The 18,510-nt window shown below is 54.1% G+C and overlaps 1 protein-coding gene across 1 annotated transcript in view; it reads left to right on the top strand.

Annotated features, from left to right (window-relative positions):
- svopl (SVOP-like) overlaps positions 1-18,510 on the top strand; it is a 126,993-nt gene that overhangs the window by 40,253 nt on the left and 68,230 nt on the right. Inside the window, exons 2-4 of the mRNA XM_070901689.1 lie at positions 11,912-12,006; positions 13,620-13,718; positions 16,569-16,640. Coding sequence (XP_070757790.1) covers positions 11,992-12,006; positions 13,620-13,718; positions 16,569-16,640 — 186 coding nt within the window. The 5' untranslated portion in view covers positions 11,912-11,991. The remainder of the gene's footprint in view (positions 1-11,911; positions 12,007-13,619; positions 13,719-16,568; positions 16,641-18,510) is intronic.

Genomic DNA, 18,510 nt, shown 5'->3' with positions numbered 1-18,510 from the left:
TTTTTATTTTTACGCCAGACAGGAATGTACAATTGTTGTAGTTCATCCATGCGGTCTCTAAATGTCTGCCATTGCCCATCCACAGTCAACCCCTTAAGTATCATTCGCCAATCTATCCTAGCCAATTCACGCCTCATACCTTCAAAGTTAGCCTTCTTTAAGTTCTGGACCATGGTCTCTGAATTAACTGTTTCATTCTCCATCCTAATGCAGAATTCCACCATATTATGGTCACTCTTCCCCAAGGGGCCTTGCACAACGAGATTGCTCATGAATCCTCTCTCATTACACAACACCCAGTCTAAGATGGCCTCCCCCCTAGTTGGTTCCTCGACATATTGGTCAAGAAAACCATCCCTTATGCACTCCACCGTATTGCTTCCAGTTTGGTTAGCCCAATCTATGTGCATATTAAAGTCACCCATTATAACTGCTGCACCTTTATTGCATGCACCCCTAATTTCCTGTTTGATGCCCTCCCTAACATCACTACTATTGTTTGGAGGTCTGTACACAACTCCCACTAATGTTTTTTGCCCTTTGGTGTTCTGCAGCTCCAAACATATAGATTCCACATCATCCAAGCTAATGTCCTTCCTAACTATTGCCTTAATCTCCTCCTTAACCAGCAATACTACCCCACCTCCTTTGCCTTTTATTCTATCCTTCCTGAATGTTGAATACCCCTGGATGTTGAGTTCCCAGCCCTGATCATCCTGGAGCCACGTCTCCGTAATCCCAATCACATCATATTTGTTAACATCTATTTGCACAGTTAATTCATCCACCTTATTGCGGATACTCCTTGCATTAAGAAACAAAGCCTTCAGGCTTGCTTTTTTAACACCCTTTGTCCTTTTAGAATTTTGCTGTACAATGGCCCTTTTTGTTCTTTGCCTTGGGTTTCTCTGCCCTCCACTTTTCCTCATCTCCTTTCTGCCTTTTGCTTTTGCCTCCTTTTTTTTTCCCTCTGTCTCCCTGCATTGGTTCCCATCCCCCTGCCATATTAGTTTAACTCCTCCCCAACAGCACTAGCAAACACTCCCCCTAGGACATTGGTTCCGGTCCTGCCCAGGTGCAGACCGTCCGGTTTGTACTGGTCCCACCTCCCCCAGAACCGGTTCCAATGCCCCAGGAATTTGAATCCCTCCCTGCTGCACCACTGCTCAAGCCACGTATTCATCTGCGCTATCCTGCGATTCCTACTCTGACTAGCATGCGGCACTGGTAGCAATCCCGAGATTACTACTTTTGAGGTCCTCCGTTTTAATTTAGCTCCTAGCTCCTTAAATTCGTTTCGTAGGACCTCATCCCTTTTTTTACCTATGTCGTTGGTACCAATGTGCACCACGACAACTGGCTGATCTCCCTCCCTTTTTAGAATGTCCTGCACCACGGTGCCATGAACTTGGCAGTTGCTGCCCTCTCCTGATGAGTCATCCCCCTCAACAGTACCCAAAGCAGTATATCTGTTTTGCAGGGGGATGACCACAGGGGACCCCTGCACTACCTTCCTTGCACTGCTCTTCCTGTTGGTCTTCCATTCCCTATCTGGCGGGGGACCCTTTCCCTGCGGTACGACCAACTCGCTACACGTGCTATTCACGTCATTCTCAGCATCGTGGATGCTCCAGAGTGAATCCACCCTCAGCTCCAACTCCGCAACGCGGTCCATCAGGAGCTGGAGGAGGATACACTTCCCGCACACGTAGTCGTCAGGAACACTGGTGTCATCCCTGAGTTCCCACATGGTACCCAGGAGGAGCATAACACCCGACCGAGCTGTCCTGTCATGATTTAACCCTTAGATAGGCAACAACAATGCTAAAGTTTACTCACTGTTATAGAAGAGAAAAAAGAAAAACTACTCACCAATCACCAGCCAATCACTTACCCCCTTGGCTGTGACGTCACCTTTTGATTTCTTTCTACTTCTTTTTTGCCTTCTCTACCCGCTGCAGCTGCACAGGTACGCCTCTCGCTGCCGCTGGGCCTTTATAGGCCTCACCAACCACGCACTCCCGCCTCTCGGACTGCCGCCGCCTCTCGCTGCCGCTGAGCCTTTATAGGCCTCATTAACCACGAACTCCCGCCTCTCGGACTGCCGCCGCCTCTCGCAAGGGGTGGGGGGATTCAAGTCTTTAATCCCCCCTCTCTCGCCTGTCCTGTGTCGGAGGCTGGTTAATATCGCGGCTTCAGATTCTATGATTCCTCACCATTGCCGATAATTACAGAGGCGTTGCCTAAACCGTATTAATCGCACCGACTGCTTCGGCCAGTTGTAGCTTTCATTGCCACCTTGTTATAGCGAGATACCTCAGGGTCAGGCCTCTCCGGGGCCTTCCCTGGGCCTTGAACACATGCGCGCGTGTGTGTGTGTGTGGCGGGGAGGGGGGTAGGTTGTTGGGGGAGTGTTGGGGGTGGGGGGGTTGTTGGGAGTGGGGTTTGTTGGGGATGTGTTGGGAGGGAGTGTGGGGGGGATGCGATGCATGACTTGTTACCCTGCACTGCGTCAAACGCCAGCTCCGGGATCTCGGCCGTCAGCCACTCGAGGACGGCTGGAAGTCTAATTTTCATCACAATCTAGAGGATTGTCATTTTTATTCAGATCATTCCTTTGTATTTTTTTCTCCCATTTATCATAGAATCAGAGAATAGTACAGCACACATGGAGGCCATTCGGCCCATCCAGTTTGTGCCGGCATTTTCGAAGAGCAATCCAGTTAGTCCCACTCATCCGCTCGTCCCTATGTCCCTGAAATTTTTTTTCCTTCAATTATTTATCCAATTCCCAATTGAAGGCTACTATTGAATCTGTTTCCATCGTCCTATCAGGCCGTGCATTCCAAATCCTAACCACTCGTTGTGTTAAAAGGTTTCTCCTCATGTCGCCTCTGGTTCTTTTGCCATTCAGCTTAAATCTGTGCCCCCTGGTTATCGACCCTTCACCCATTGGAAACACTTTCACTTTATTGGCTCTATCCAAATCCTTCATGACTTTGAACACCTCGATCAAATCTCCTCTTGGCCTTCTCTGCTCCAAGGAGAACAATCCCAGCTTCTCCAATCGATCCCTCATCCCTGGAATCATTTGAGTGAATCTCCTCTGTACCCTCTCCAAAGCCTTCACATCCTTCCTAAAGTGTGTTGCCCAGAATTGGACACAATACTCGAGCTGTGGCCGAACCAGTGTTTTGTATAGGTTTAACATAACTTCCTGGCTTTTGTACTCTCTGTGGGTGAAATTTGGATCATTTGCACCTCCTGTAAGTGTCCCTGTGGGCCGCTAACAGGAACACAAATGAGTTTTCACCGCGACCAACTCCTGCGAAATGCCGATGGCGTTTAGCAGGGCACTAACCGGCACTACCCGCTCCTGCCGGTAACGTCCAGGGCCGCTGTGTTGGCCCCAGACCGGAAATTTGTTAGTATCCCATGAGGTTGCCTCGGATGATGCCACTCGGTGGGGGGCGGGGGGGGGGGGGGTCGAGGAAAATTAAAGGGGAGGTCGATGGCCTCGCCCCTCCCTCTCTCAGTAATCTCCTCTGACCCCACAACCCTCTGGGATCTCTGCGCTCTAATTCTGGCCTCTTGCGATTCCCTGATTATAATCGCTCCACCATCGGTGGCCGTGCATTCTGTTGCCTCGGCCCCAAGCTCTGGAACTCCCTGCCTAAACCTCTCCGCCTCTCTACCTCTCTCTCCTCCTTCAAGGCACTGATTAAAACCTACCACTTTGACCAAGCTTTTGATCATCAGTCTAATATCTCGATTGTGACTCGTGTCCAATTTTCTTTGATAACACTCCTGTGAAACATAGAAACATAGAAAATAGGTGCAGGAGCAGGCCATTCAGCCCTTCTAGCCTGCACCGCCATTCAATGAGTTCATGGCTGAACATGAAACTTCAGTACCCCCTTCCTGCTTTCTCGCCATAACCCTTGATCCCCCGAGTAGTAAGGACTTCATCTAACTCCCTTTTGAATATATTTAGTGAATTGGCCTCAACTACTTTCTGTGGTAGAGAATTCCACAGGTTCACCACTCTCTGGGTGAAGAAGTTTCTCCTCATCTCGGTCCTAAATGGCTTACCCCTTATCCTCAGACTGTGACCCCTGGTTCTGGACTTCCCCAACATTGGGAACATTCTTCCTGCATCTAACCTGTCTAAACCCGTCAGAATTTTAAACGTTTCTATGAGGTCCCCTCTCATTCTTCTGAACTCCAGTGAATACAAGCCCAGTTGATCCAGTCTTTCTTGATAGGTCAGTCCCGCCATCCCGGGAATCAGTCTGGTGAATCTTCGCTGCACTCCCTCAATAGCAAGAATGTCCTTCCTCAAGTTAGGAGACCAAAACTGTACACAATACTCCAGGTATGGCCTCACCAAGGCCTTGTACAACTGTAGCAACACCTCCCTGCCCCTGTATTCAAATCCCCTCGCTATGAAGGCCAACATGCCATTTGCTTTCTTAACCGCCTGCTGTACCTGCATGCTAACCTTCAATGACTGATGTACCATGACACCCAGGTCTCGTTGCACCTTCCCTTTTCCTAATCTGTCACCATTCAGATAATAGTCTGTCTCTCTGTTTTTACCACCAAAGTGGATAACCTCACATTTATCCACATTATACTTCATCTGCCATGCATTTGCCCACTCACCTAACCTATCCAAGTCACTCTGCAGCCTAATAGCATCCTCCTCGCAGCTCACACTGCCACCCAACTTAGTGTCATCCGCAAATTTGGAGATACTGCATTTAATCCCCTCGTCTAAATCATTAATGTACAATGTAAACAGCTGGGGCCCCAGCACAGAACCTTGCGTCACCCCACTAGTCACTGCCTGCCATTCTGAAAAGTACCCGTTTACTCCTACTCTTTGCTTCCTGTCTGACAACCAGTTCTCAATCCACGTCAGCACACTACCCCCAATCCCATGTGCTTTAACTTTGCACATTAATCTCTTGTGTGGGACCTTGTCGAAAGCCTTCTGAAAGTCCAAATATACCACATCAACTGGTTCTCCTTTGTCCACTTTACTGGAAACATCCTCAAAAAATTCCAGAAGATTTGTCAAGCATGATTTCCCTTTCACAAATCCATGCTGACTTGGACCTATCATGTCACCATTTTCCAGATGCACTGCTATGACATCCTTAATAATTGATTCCATCATTTTACCCACTACTGAGGTCAGGCTGACCGGTCTATAATTCCCTGTTTTTTCTCTCCCTCCTTTTTTAAAAAGTGGGGTTACATTGGCTACCCTCCACTCGATAGGAACTGATCCAGAGTCAATGGAATGTTGGAAAATGACTGTCAATGCATCCGCTATTTCCAAGGCCACCTCCTTAAGTACTCTGGGATGCAGTCCATCAGGCCCTGGGGATTTATCGGCCTTCAATCCCATCAATTTCCCCAACACAATTTCCCGACTAATAAAGATTTCCTTCAGTTCCCCCTCCTTACTAGACCCTCTGACCCCTTTTATATCCGGAAGGTTGTTTGTATCCTCCTTAGTGAATACCGAACCAAAGTACTTGTTCAATTGGTCTGCCATTTCTTTGTTCCCCGTTATGACTTCCCTGATTCTGACTGCAGGGGACCTACGTTTGTCTTTACTAACCTTTTTCTCTTTACATACCTATAGAAACTTTTGCAATCCACCTTAATGTTCCCTGCAAGCTTCTTCTCGTACTCCATTTTCCCTGCCCTAATCAAACCCTTTGTCCTCCTCTGCTGAGTTCTAAATTTCTCCCAGTCCCCAGGTTCGCTGCTATTTCTGGCCAATTTGTATGCCACTTCCTTGGCTTTAATGCTATCCCTGATTTCCCTAGATAGCCACGGTTGAGCCACCTTCCCTTTTTTATTTTTACGCCAGACAGGAATGTACAATTGTTGTAATTCATCCATGCGGTCTCTAAATGTCTGCCATTGCCCATCCAAAGTCAACCCCCTAAGTATCATTCGCCAATCTATCCTAGCCAATTCACGCCTCATACCTTCAAAGTTACCCTTCTTTAAGTTCTGGACCATGGTCTCTGAATTTACTGTTTCATTCTCCATCCTAATGCAGAATTCCACCATATTATGGTCACTCTTCCCCAAGGGGCCTCGTACAATGAGATTGCTAATTAATCCTCTCTCATTACACAACACCCAGTCTAAGTGGCCTCCCCCCTAGTTGGTTCCTCAACATATTGGTCTAGAAAACCATCCCTTATGCACTCCAGGAAATCCTCCTCCACCGTATTGCTTCTAGTTTGGCTAGCCCAATCTATATGCATATTAAAGTCACCCATTATAACTGCTACACCTTTATTGCATGCACCCCTAATTTCCTGGGATGTTTTACTACATTCAAGACGCTATATAGATGCAACTTGTAGTTGTTATTCCTGTTAACTATGGCATTTGGTATTAATCGCCTTTAGAGACATCAGAGTAAGCAGAACATCCAGTGCAGGTTGTGACAAAAAAAGAAGCGTTTTTGTCTTGTCTCAGTCTTGCAGTGAACCTTTTAGCTCAGTCGCAGGATGTTAGGAACTTAGGCCTAGAAATTCGGATAGCTTGTGATGTCAGCGACAGCTTCAGGGAGCGGGTACAGAGGGGCCGGCCGCTCGTGGGGCAATAGTTAAAGGGGAGGTGTGGGCCATTGCATAAAAAAATTCAGTCGATTTTGCTGAGCACCCAGTTGGCGCTTTGAACAGTCAGTCCGGCACACTGCTTTGAGTTCCGGGCTGTTGGCATGGTACCCCCACTTCCCGAGGGTCCAGGGAGGCCCCTTTCATTATTGCAGAGTCTGCAGCTTGCGTCCTTCCCTTTAATGAAGGGATGAGCCCCTCCAGCACGGCGGCACTATGCAGCCAGTATGTAGCGCTGTGCCTCGCCCCCGACCGGTCTGCCCCGCCCCCGACCCGCCTGCCCTGCCACCGACCCGCCTGCCCCGCCCCCTTCCCGTCCACCCTGCCCCTGACCCGCCTGACCCGCCCCGACCCGCCTGCCCCGCCCCTGACCCGCCTGCCCCGCCCCCGACCTGCCTGCCCCGCCTCCGACCTGCCTGCCCCGCCCCCAACCTGCCTACCCCGCCCCCGACCCACCTGCCCCGCCCACTTCCCGTCCACCCCGCCCCTGACCCGCCTTCCCCGCCCCCAACCTGCCTGCCCCGCCCCCGACCCGCCTGCCCTGTCACTGACCCGTCCGACCCGTCCGCCCCGCCCCCGACCTGTCCGCCCCGCCCCCGACCCGTCTGCCTCGTCCCCGACCCGTCTACCCCGTCACTGACCCGTCTCCCCCCCCGACCTGTCCGCCCCGCCCCCGACCCGTCTCCCCCCCCGCCCCCCCCGCCCCGCCCCTGACCCGTCTCCCCCCCGCTCCGGCCGCCCCGCCCCCGACCCGTCTCCCCCCCCGCCCCGCCCCCGACCGTCTCCCCTCCGCCCCGTCCGCCCCGCCCCCGACCCGTCTACCCCCCCCCGACCCGTCTCCCCCCCGACCCGTCCGCCCCGCCCCGACCCGTCCGTCCTGTCCCGACCCGTCCGGTCAGCTCCCGACCCGTCTCCCCCCCGACCCGTCCGCCCCGCCCCGACCCGTCCGTCCTGTCCCGACCCGTCCGGTCAGCTCCCGACCCGCCTGCCCCGCCCCCGATCCGCCTGCCCAGCCCCGACCCGTCTCCCCCCCAACCCCTCTGCCCTGTCCCGACCCGTCCGTCCTGTCCCGACCCGTCCGCCCTGTCCCGACCCGTCCGCCCAGCCCCCGACTTGTCTGCCCCGCCCCCGACCCGCCTGCCCCGTAACTGACCCGTCCAACGCGCCCACCCCGCCCCCGACCCGTCCGTCCTGTCCCGACCCGTCCGGTCAGCTCCCGACTCACCTGCCCCGCCCCCGATTCGCCTGCCCCGGCTCCGACCCACCCGCCCTGTCCCGACCCGTCTGCACTGTCCCGACCTGTCCGGTCAGCTCCCGACCCATCCGCCCCGCCCCTGACCCGTCTGCCCCCCGCAACCCGTCCGCCCCGCCCCCGACCTGTCCGCCCCGCCCCCGACTGATCCGACCTGTCCGGTCAGCTCCCGACCCATCCGCCCTGTCCCGACCCATCTGCCCCCCCCGACCCGTCCGCCCTGTCCCGACCCATCCGCCCTGTCCCGACCCATCTGCCCCCCCCGACCCGTCCGCCCTGTCCCGACCCATCCGCCCTGTCCCGACCCATCTGCCCCCCCCGACCCGTCCGCCCTGTCCCGACCCGTCCGCCCCGCCCCATCCCGCCGCCCCGCCCCCGACCCGTCTGCCTCGTCCACGACCCGTCCGCCCTGTCCCGACCCGTCTGCCCTGTCACTGACCCGTCTCCCCCCCCGAACCGTCTGCTCCGTCACTGACCCGTCTCCCCGCCAACCTGTCCGCCCCGTCACTGATCCGTCTCCCCCCCCGACCTGTCCGCCCCGCCCCCGACCCGTTTCCCCCCCTGCCCCCCCCGCCCCGCCCCCGACCCGTCTCCCCCCCCGCCCCGTCCTCCCTGCCCCCGACCCATCTCCCCCCTCGACCCGTCCGCCCCCGACCCGCCTGCCCCGTCACTGACCCGTCCGACTCGTCCGCTCCGCCCCCGACCCGTCTGCCCCGCTCACGACCCGTCTGCCCTGTCCCGACCCGTCTGCCCCGCCCCCGACCCGTCCGCTCCGCCCCCGACCCGTCTGCCCCGCTCACGACCCGTCTGCCCTGTCCCGACCCGTCTGCCCCGTCACTGACCCGTCCGACTCGTCCGCTCCGCCCCCGACCCGTCCGCTCCGCCCCCGACCCGTCCGCTCCGCCCCCGACCCGTCTGCCCCGCTCACGACCCGTCTGCCCCGCCCCCGACTCGTCCGCTCCGCCCCCGACCCGTCCGCTCCGCCCCCGACCCGTCTGCCCCGCTCCCGACCCGTCTGCACTGTCCCGACCCGCCTGCCCCGTCACTGACCCGTCTGACCCGTCCGCCCCGCCCCCGACCCGTCCGCTCCGCCCCCGACCCCCATGCCCCGTCACTGACCCGTCTGCCCCGCTCCCGACCCGTCTGCCCCGTCACTGACCCGTCTCCCCCCCCGCCCCGTCCACCCCGCCCCCGACCCGTCTCCCCCCCCGACCCGTCTCCCCCCCCGACCCGTCCGCCCCGCCCCGACCCGTCCGTCCTGTCCTGGCCCGTCCGGTCAGCTCCTGACCCGCCTGCCCTGCCCCCGATCCGCCTGCCCCGCCCCCGACCCGTCCGCCCCGCCCCCGACCCGTCTCCCCCCCCGACCCGCTTCCCCCCCCAACCCGTCCGTCCTGTCCCGACCCGTCCGCCCTGCCCCTGACCCGTCCACCCTGTCCCGACCCGTCCGGTCAGCTCCTGCCCCGCCCCTGACCCGTCTGCCCCCCCCCGACAAGTCCGCCCTGCCCCTGACCCGTCCACCCTGTCCCGACCTGTCCGGTCAGCTCCCGACCCGCCTGCCCCGCCCCTGACCTGTCTGCCCCCCCCCGACCCGCTTCCCCCCCCAACCCGTCCGTCCTGTCCCGACCCGTCCGCCCTGCCGCTGACCCGTCCACCCTGTCCCGACCCGTCCGGTCAGCTCCTGCCCCGCCCCTGACCCGTCTGCCCCCCCCCGACAAGTCCGCCCTGCCCCTGACCCGTCCACCCTGTCCCGACCTGTCCGGTCAGCTCCCGACCCGTCCGCCCCGCCCCCGACCCGTCTCCCCCCCCGACCCGCTTCCCCCCCCAACCCGTCCGTCCTGTCCCGACCCGTCCGCCCTGCCCCTGACCCGTCCACCCTGTCCCGACCCGTCCGGTCAGCTCCTGCCCCGCCCCTGACCCGTCTGCCCCCCCCCGACAAGTCCGCCCTGCCCCTGACCCGTCCACCCTGTCCCGACCTGTCCGGTCAGCTCCCGACCCGCCTGCCCCGCCCCTGACCTGTCTGCCCCCCCCCGACAAGTCCGCCCTGCCCCCGACCCGCCGCCCCGCCCCAGACCCGCCGCCCCGCCCCCGACCCGTCCGCCCTGCCCCGACCGGTCCGCTTCGCCCCTGACCCGTCTGCACCCCCTGACCCGTCTGCCCCCCCGACCCGTCTGCCCCCCCCGACCCGTCTGCCCTCCCCGACCCGCCTGCCCCGCCCCTGACCCGTCTGCCCCCCCCGACAAGTCCGCCCTGCCCCGAACCGCCTGCCCCGCCCCCGCCCCGTCCGCCCCACCCCCGCCCCGACCCGTCTGCCCTGTCCCGACCCGCCTGCCCCGCCCCCGCCCCATCCGCCCCACCCCCGCCCCGACCCGTCTGCCTCGCCCACGACCCGCCTGCATCGCCCCCGACCCGCCTGCCCTGTCACTGACCCGTTCGACCCGTCCGCCCCGCCCCCGACCCGTCTGCCTTGTCCCCGACCCGTCCGCCCCACCCCCGTCCTGACCCGCCTGCCCCGCCCCGTCTGCCTCGTCCCCGACCCGTCCGCCCTGTCACTGACCCGTCTCCCCCCCCCCGACCCGTCTGCCCCGTCACTGACCCGTCTCCCCCCCCAACCTGTCCGCCCCGTCACTGACCCGTCTCCCCCCCGACCTGTCCGCCCCGCCCCCGACCCGTCTCCCCCCCCGACCTGTCCGCCCCGCCCCCGACCCGTCTCCCCCCCCGCCCCGTCCGCCCCGCCCCCGACCCGTCTCCCCCCCCCGACCCGTCCGCCCCCGACCCGCCTGCCCCGTCACTGACCCGTCCGCTCCGCCCCCGACCCGTCTGCCCCGCTCCCGACCCGTCTGCCCCGTCACTGACCCGTCTCCCCACCCCGCCCCATCCGCCCCGCCCCCGACCCGTCTCCCCTCCCCGACCTGTCTCCCCCCCCGACCCGTCCGCCCCCCCCCGACCCGTCTCCCCCCCCAACCCGTCTGCCCTGTCCCGACCCGTCCGCCCCGCCCCTGACCCATCCACCCCGCCCCCGACTCGTCTGCCCTCTCCCGGCTAGTCCACCCTGTCCCGACCCATCCGGTCAGCTCCCAACCCACCTGCCCCGCCCCTGACCCGTCTGCTCCCCCCGACATGTCCGCCCCGCCCCCGACATGTCCGCCCCGCCCCCGACCTGTCCGCCCCGCCCCCGACCCATCCGCCCTGTCCCGACCTGTCCGGTCAGCTCCCGACCCGTCCGCCTTGCCCCATCCCGCCGCCCCGCCCCCGACCCGCCGCCCCGCCCCTGACCCGCCGCCCCTCCCCCGACCCGTCTGCCCCCCCTGATCCGTCTGCCCCCCCGACCCGTCTGCCCCCCCCGACCCGTCCGGTCAGCTCCCGACACGTCCGCCCCGCCCCTGACCCGCTTGCCCCGCCCACGCCCCGCCCGCCCCACCCCCGCCCCGACCCGTCTGCCCTGTCCCGACCCGCCTGCCCCGCCCCCGCCCCGTCCGCCCCACCCCCGACCCGCCACCCCGCCCCGACCTGCCTGCCCCGCCCCCGACCTGCCTGCCCCGCCCCCGACCCGCCTCCCCCCCCCCCCCCCCGACCCGTCCGCAACACTAGCACCCCAGACAGGAAGAGGAGCGCGTTATTTTGCACTCCACTTCCTTTTGGGGGCAGTTAGCTAATTTAGCGAGCAGGGCAGGACTTCCGCGCCTGCCGCAGAATGTCCCACCTCTCGGATGTTACCCCAACAGGGCGCAACAGAATGATTTCCCCTTAAAAACCAGATGCAGTTGGAATCATTTGCTCAGCTTAATGCAACACACATTAAGTGAAGATTCATCGGTCATCTTCAACGCATGAGGGAAGAGCCAAGCCAATTGAAACTTGTGTGAATTGTGACCCCAGATCCCAGTGTGACAGGCCAAGATGCTACCCCACTGCCACATACTAATACCCAATGTGTAGCCAAAGATCAAACTATGTTTACCGAAATATGTTCCTTTTCAAATTCATTGAGTGACCTCTCTTTGTTTTTCAGCCCCGCGGAAGACGTTCACAGTGGAGGAAGCGGTGGAAACCATTGGGTTTGGCCGATTCCATATTTTGCTGCTCTGTATCATGGGGAGCACCAACGTAAGTATTGTTGGAGCGGAGAATGGTTGAACTGTGTAGTGAGTATTGCCAGAACACTGACTACCGGTTGACAAAGGTAAGGTTTTGTCAGCTGTTCCAATCAATGGATGTCACGGAGCAGCGACAGAAAGTTTAACTTAATACCTTGTCCTCTGAAAAAATGCTCAGTCATTCCGAATTAATCAAAACTTAAGTATGACTTTATCCACCCTAAAACGGGAAAGGTAGAAAACACTAATCAGTGTAAGCCTGCCAGTGTGAGTGGAAGGCTTCATTAAGTAGGCGTTTCCCACTACCCTCCTTTAAAGGCCAAATCATAGCCGACTGGCTTCAATATTTTACCAAATCTCTGTGTTATGTTCGCTTGATAAACCATACCTCGAGTATCAAAGAGATAGTCAAGTTCTCAAAGTGGTGCAGAAAACAGCCAAGAGAATCTAATGCTGAATTACATAGACATTTGCAGCACACAAACGGGCCAATCCGCCCAACCGCTCCATGCCAGTGTTTATGCTCCACACAAGTCTCCACCCACACTACTTTATCGCATCCTATCAGCACAACCTTCGGTTCCTTTCTCCCTCATGTCCATCAATGCACCACTCAGCATCCCTAACAATGCTCCCTCAGTACTGCGCTGATTGTCTGCCAATTCCTCGAGCGAAGCTTGAACCCACAACCTGCCGACTCAGATTCACGAATGCCACCCACTGAGCCAAGGCTGACACTCAGTGGTGAGGAAAGCTGCTGAACTTTGGATTCTTTGGACCTGGGAAATGTACCGATTGTAGGGAATAATGTAGAGGTACCTGAGATAGTAAACATTAGCCAGTCCGCCCGAGAAGGCAGGTCCTACGCCAAGTCTCACATGTGAGATTCTTGAGCCACTTTGTAGGGAAGAGCAGTTGAGGAAGTTTCCGCACGGTTTCTATCTTCTCCCAGGTGGGCTGCAAACAAGGCTAAAGAGGACCACCTGCCCTTTTACGAGAGGAGAGGACCACCCATACCCATCGGCAGCAAGTACCCCCTGCTGGATGTCAGCCAGTGCTCTGGGCTCCGCTCGCTGGGACTATCCGGAGTGAGGTCTGTACCCAATCCTTCTGACCGAGGTGGCATAACTACCCCTGAGACAGTGGTCACTCTGTTCCGATGGGAGTACCCCAGAGACCATTTTCCAGGGTTGCCTGGAACAGGACTCGAACCCATCACCTTTTGACTCTGAGGCAGGACTGCTGTCACTCATCATCATAGGCAGTCCCTCGTATCGAGGATGACTTGCTTCCATGCAAAAAAGGGATGAGTTCACAGGTGTTTCAATGAAGGACCTAATATTCCAGATCCTGCACTAAACCTTGAAGGATGGAAGATGCCTGTACGTGTGGTAACCGCTGCACACCAGCCACCACACGGGCTTGACAGAGCTAGGTCTTGGTCCAGTGGCAAAGGTTATCATTTAAGCCGAGGCTCGCTCCAGTAAATTGGGTAGAAGTAGTAAATGGAATTCTGGGCAGGGCAGTGGAGGACAACCCCTGGAATCATTTGAGGAATGGTTGAAATCTCTGAATATGGTGTTTGAAGGGCTGTTTTTAACATTTCCCTGATTGCTTCTTCAGGTGGCTGAAGCCATGGAGATCATGTTGCTGGCAGTTATTTCCCCAGCCATTCGTTGTGAATGGCGCCTGGAAGAATGGCAAGTTGCCATGGTTACCACTGTAAGTTTATTCCTTTATGCTTTCCACTCCTATTTAGGCCGTTATATTTCTGGGCAATAGTATCTTCAATCTGTCCTTCATGGATCAAGAGCAGTATTGTAGCACAGCAAGTTCATGATGATCGTTCAGAAACCAATTCCACGCGAAGTCTCAGTTAATTCCTGGGATGAGAGGGTTGTCCTATCAGGAGAGATGGAGTAGATAGGGCCTATATTCTCTGGAGTTTAGAAGAATGAGAGGTGATTTCATTGAAACATACAAGATTCTGAGAGTCTAGAACTAGGGGGCTTAGTCTCAGGATAGGGGGCTGGCCATTTAGGGCTGCGATGAGGAGAAATGCCTTCACTCAGAGGGTCAATAATAAATATAGTGACTAGTTGAAGCTCTAGCACAGATTCTTGTGAGTCATCACTAGTCACTTCCTCCCAATGTGAATATAAACCCATCCCTACTATTCTGATGAAAGATCATCAACCTGAAAGGTTAACTCTGTCTCTTCACAGATGTTACCTGAGTATTTCCAATATTTTTAGTTTTTATTTTCTATTATCCCTGCACTCTAATCTCCAAAACAGGTCAATAATTTGTCTTCAATCCCATGAGCTTTTATTTTAACCAACGGTTTCTTTTGTGGAACCTTATCAAATGCCTTTTGGAAGTCCAAATAAACTATATCCATTGACATTTCCCTGTCTATTATTTTAGTTACCTCCTCAAAAAATTCAATTAGGTTTGTTAGACATGACCTACCCTTTGTAAAAATCCATGTTGGCTCTCTCTCTAATCAGCTCAAATTTCTCTAATTGCTCAGACACTCTGTCCTCAATTATAGATTCCAATAGTTAGACTATTGTTAGACTAACAGGTCTATAATTTCCCAGTTTCTCTCTCTCACCTTTCTTAAATAATGGAGTTGCATTGGCACTTTTCCATTCTAAAGGGACAATTCCTGAATCGAGAGCTTGGGAAGATTATAGCTAAAGCAGCTGCAATTTCCTCACCTGCTTCCTTTAAAACCCTGGGGTGGAAACCATCAGGGACTGGGGAATTGTCAGTCTTTTGCACCATTATTTTTTCTAATACTATTTTCTTGCTTAGTTTAACTTTAGTGAGTTCCAGTCCCTGATTCAATATTAGTTTCCCTGGAATGTCAGGTATATTATCCTCTTCCTCTACTGTGAAGACCGACACAAAGTAATTGTTCAACAAGTCTTCCATTATCTGATTTTCATTTGCAATATTACCCGCATCTGTTTTTAAAGGGCCCACTACCTTCCTTCTAATATAATTGTACATTTTTTTGTCTTACTGTTGATAATCCCTCACAAGTTTATTTTCATATTCTCTTTTTGGAGCTCTTACTATCTTTTTTGTTTCCCTTTGCTATTCCATTATCTCTCCCAATCCCCGGGATCTACACAATTCTGTGCCTTTCTGTGTGCTCTTATCCTTTATGGAATATTATAATAGCAACGCATTTATACAGCAGCATTAACAACACAAGGCACTTTACCCGTAATCAGCCAAACATTGACACCCAACCAAATATGTTTACGATTTGCGAGCAAAATGGAGAGAGGAATTGGTCACAGATGGAGACACAGCGTCACTCCATGAATTTATAGTAGAGGTCATTTCAAAATATTGCATTTCAATGTGAATGGAGCTACCAAGTTCTTGATCATTTGAATATAAACCCATTATCCCTACTAAACTGATGAAAGATCATCAACCTGAAAGGTTAACTCTGTTTGTCTCTTCACAGATGTTACCTGAGTATTTCCAATATTTTTAGTTTTTATTTTCTATTATCCCTGCACTCTAATCTCCAAAACAGGTCAACAATTTGTCTTCAATCCCATGAGCTTTTATTTTAACTAACGGTCTCTTTTGTGGAACCTTATCAAATGCCTTTTGGAAGTCCAAATAAATGACATCCATTGACATTTCCCTGTCTATTACTTTAGTTAACTCCTCAAAAAATTCAATTAGGTTTGCAGCCATTACAGATTTAAAAATATTCTCATAAGCTTCTGTGATGGGCTAAACATAGATCAAGTGCCCTCTTTCCTTTAGTTTTAAGATATCTCACACCTCTTTTGTCGACTATGGCCGTTTTATTTGGTGAGTATTCCAGAGTCGTTCCAGATGCTGCAATTGGAGGATTGTAAGTCTCTGTGGCAGGATGAAGGATGAGCGAAATGGCCACCTTTATTGATATGTCCTTACTATACAGTATAAATGCACACGAGGCCCATACTTGAGAGAAGGTCACTCTGTGACCAGTTACCTTTATTACCAAGACCTCAAGTGATGAAGGTGGGTGGAGCTTCCCCTTTTATACTTGAAAGTCCAGGTTAGGAGTGTCTCCCACAAGTTTACCCCCTTGTGGTCAATGTTCTCAAGGTGTACAACTTAGGTCAGCTTATACATGGGTTACAATGATAGTTGAATACATGATATTTATCTGTACTTATCTTTGTGGTCATTGAGAGTAACTTACTCTTTGATGCTAATTTTGAGCTTGTGTTCGAACGACCTGATGCTACAAGCATGCACTGGAGTCAATTCAGGCCGTCGTTAGCTGATTATCAGCACAACGGGGAAACAATTGCCCAGCTCCCTGCGTGAAATATTTCTGATGGAATGATTTATAATTATAATGCCAGAAGCTATTCTTTCCTCAATTTACCACTAGATGAAACTGCGCAGGCATCAGTTCGGGGGGAGAAAAAAAACAAGGTGTACCGTTTTTGGACTATTGACACCCAACCAAGTACTATTAATTTGGTATAATTAAGTGAAGTTAAGAGATGACTAATTTGTGCCTTTATACAATAATCATTCCAGATGGTGTTTCTGGGCTTCATGGCATGGAGTGGAGTTTGGGGTTACCTTGCCGATAGACACGGCCGTTGGAAGGTGGGTGATATAATTTCTTTTTAAGTTTGAAATGCATCTCCTTCTCAAAAGAAATCAAAATGTATCTTTGTGCAATGAGCCTCCTTTGATTTTGTGACTTTGCAAAGACCCAGTACATCATTGGGGTCTGAATTTCATATTGCCCCTGGTTTTCTGGGTGACAGTCAGGAGCTGAATCCCAGGAATGTTTTAGAATCACAGAAGTTTACAGCACGGAAGGAGGCCATTTCGGCTCATCGTATCCGTTCCGGCCCATTGTGTCCGCGCCGGCCGACAAAGAGCTACCCAGCCTAATCCCACTTTCCAGCTCTAGGTCCATAGCTCTGTAGGTTACGCCACTTCAAGTGCACATCCAAGTACTTTTTAAATGTGGTGAGGGTTTCTGCCTCTACCACCCTTTCAGGCAGTGAGCTCCAGATGCCCACCACATTCTGGGTGAAGAAATTTCCCCTCAAATCCCCTCTAAACCTCTTACCACTTACTTTAAATCTATGCCCCCTGGTTGTGGGCCCCTCTGCTAAGGGTTAAATTGGCCTTTTCTATCCACTATATCTAGGCCCCTCATAATTTTATATACCTCAGTAAGGTCTCCCCTCAGCCTTCTCTGTTCCAAGGAAAACAAACCCAGTCTATCCAATCTGTTCTCATAGCTAAAATTCTCCACTCCTGGCAACATCCTTGTAAATCACCTCTGTACGCTTTCCAGTGCAATCACATCCTTCCTGTAATGCGGTGACCAGAACTGCTCGCAGTACTCTAGCTGTGGCCTAACTAGTGTTTTATACATTTCAAGCATAACCTCCCTGCTCTTGTATTCTATGCCTTGGCTAATAAAGGCAAGCATTCTGTATGCCTTCTTAACCACCTTATCTCCTTGGCCTGTTATCTTCAGGGATCTGTGAACATGCACTCCAAGGTCCCTTTGTTCCTCTACACTTCTCAGTGACCTACCATTTAATGTGTATTCCCTTTCCTTGTTAGCCCTCCCCAAATGCATTACCTCACACTTCTCTGGATTGAATTCCATTTGCCACTGTTCTGCCCACCTGACCAGTTGATTGATATCTTCCTTCAATCTGCAGCTTTCTTCTTCATTATCAACCACACAGTCAATTTTAGTATCATCTGCAAACTTCTTAATTATACCCCCAACATTCAAGTCAAGATCATACCACAAAAAGCAAGGGACCTAGTACTAAGTCCTGCAGAAGATCACTGAAAACAGCCTTCCAGTCTTGTGGGCTGATTGAATTCTCATCATTCTCATCGATGAGAATTGCCGTCATCAGGAAGTGGAGACTATCAGTGTTTAAATTCCACACACTTTGATTTTATTTTGAAATTGGAAAGTAAAATATAACTGACTGTCCTCCTGTAGCTGGCACGCCACCCTGCATAGTGACTTTCCCACTTTGTACAGAAAGCAATTGGGATGGCAAATGCTATGTTAGCCTTTATTGCAAGAGGGTTGCAGTACAAGAGTAAGGCAGTCTTGCTTTAGGGCTTTGGTGAGACCACACCTGGAGCACTGTGCACAGTTTTAGGGCTGGATTTTCGGGGCGAAAACGGAGGCGGGGCGGGAAAGTTACTGGCCGAGAATAGTTTGCGCTTTAGTATGTAAGTTTGGAATTTCTGGGCCCTGCATCAGGGGGCGCACCGCGAAGGGAGGCGTTGTACACTTTTCGTAAGGCATGGATGGGAAACTCGTGAACTAAAGTGCCAGGCCATGAGCGCTCAGAGAGGCCTGGGGTGGCGGGGGGGGAACCATTTAAAAAACACAAAAACATTCCCAAAACATTGTCCACGCCACTACAACACAAATCGCTAAAAAAGTTAAAAGAACAAACGCTGGCACTTACCTGCGGAGAAT

Source organism: Pristiophorus japonicus, chromosome 15 (genome assembly GCF_044704955.1).
Source record: "Pristiophorus japonicus isolate sPriJap1 chromosome 15, sPriJap1.hap1, whole genome shotgun sequence".
Classification (NCBI taxonomy): Eukaryota; Metazoa; Chordata; class Chondrichthyes; family Pristiophoridae; genus Pristiophorus; species Pristiophorus japonicus.
Note: the sequence above shows the minus strand (reverse complement) of the source record. Positions and strands in the feature narration are given on the sequence as shown.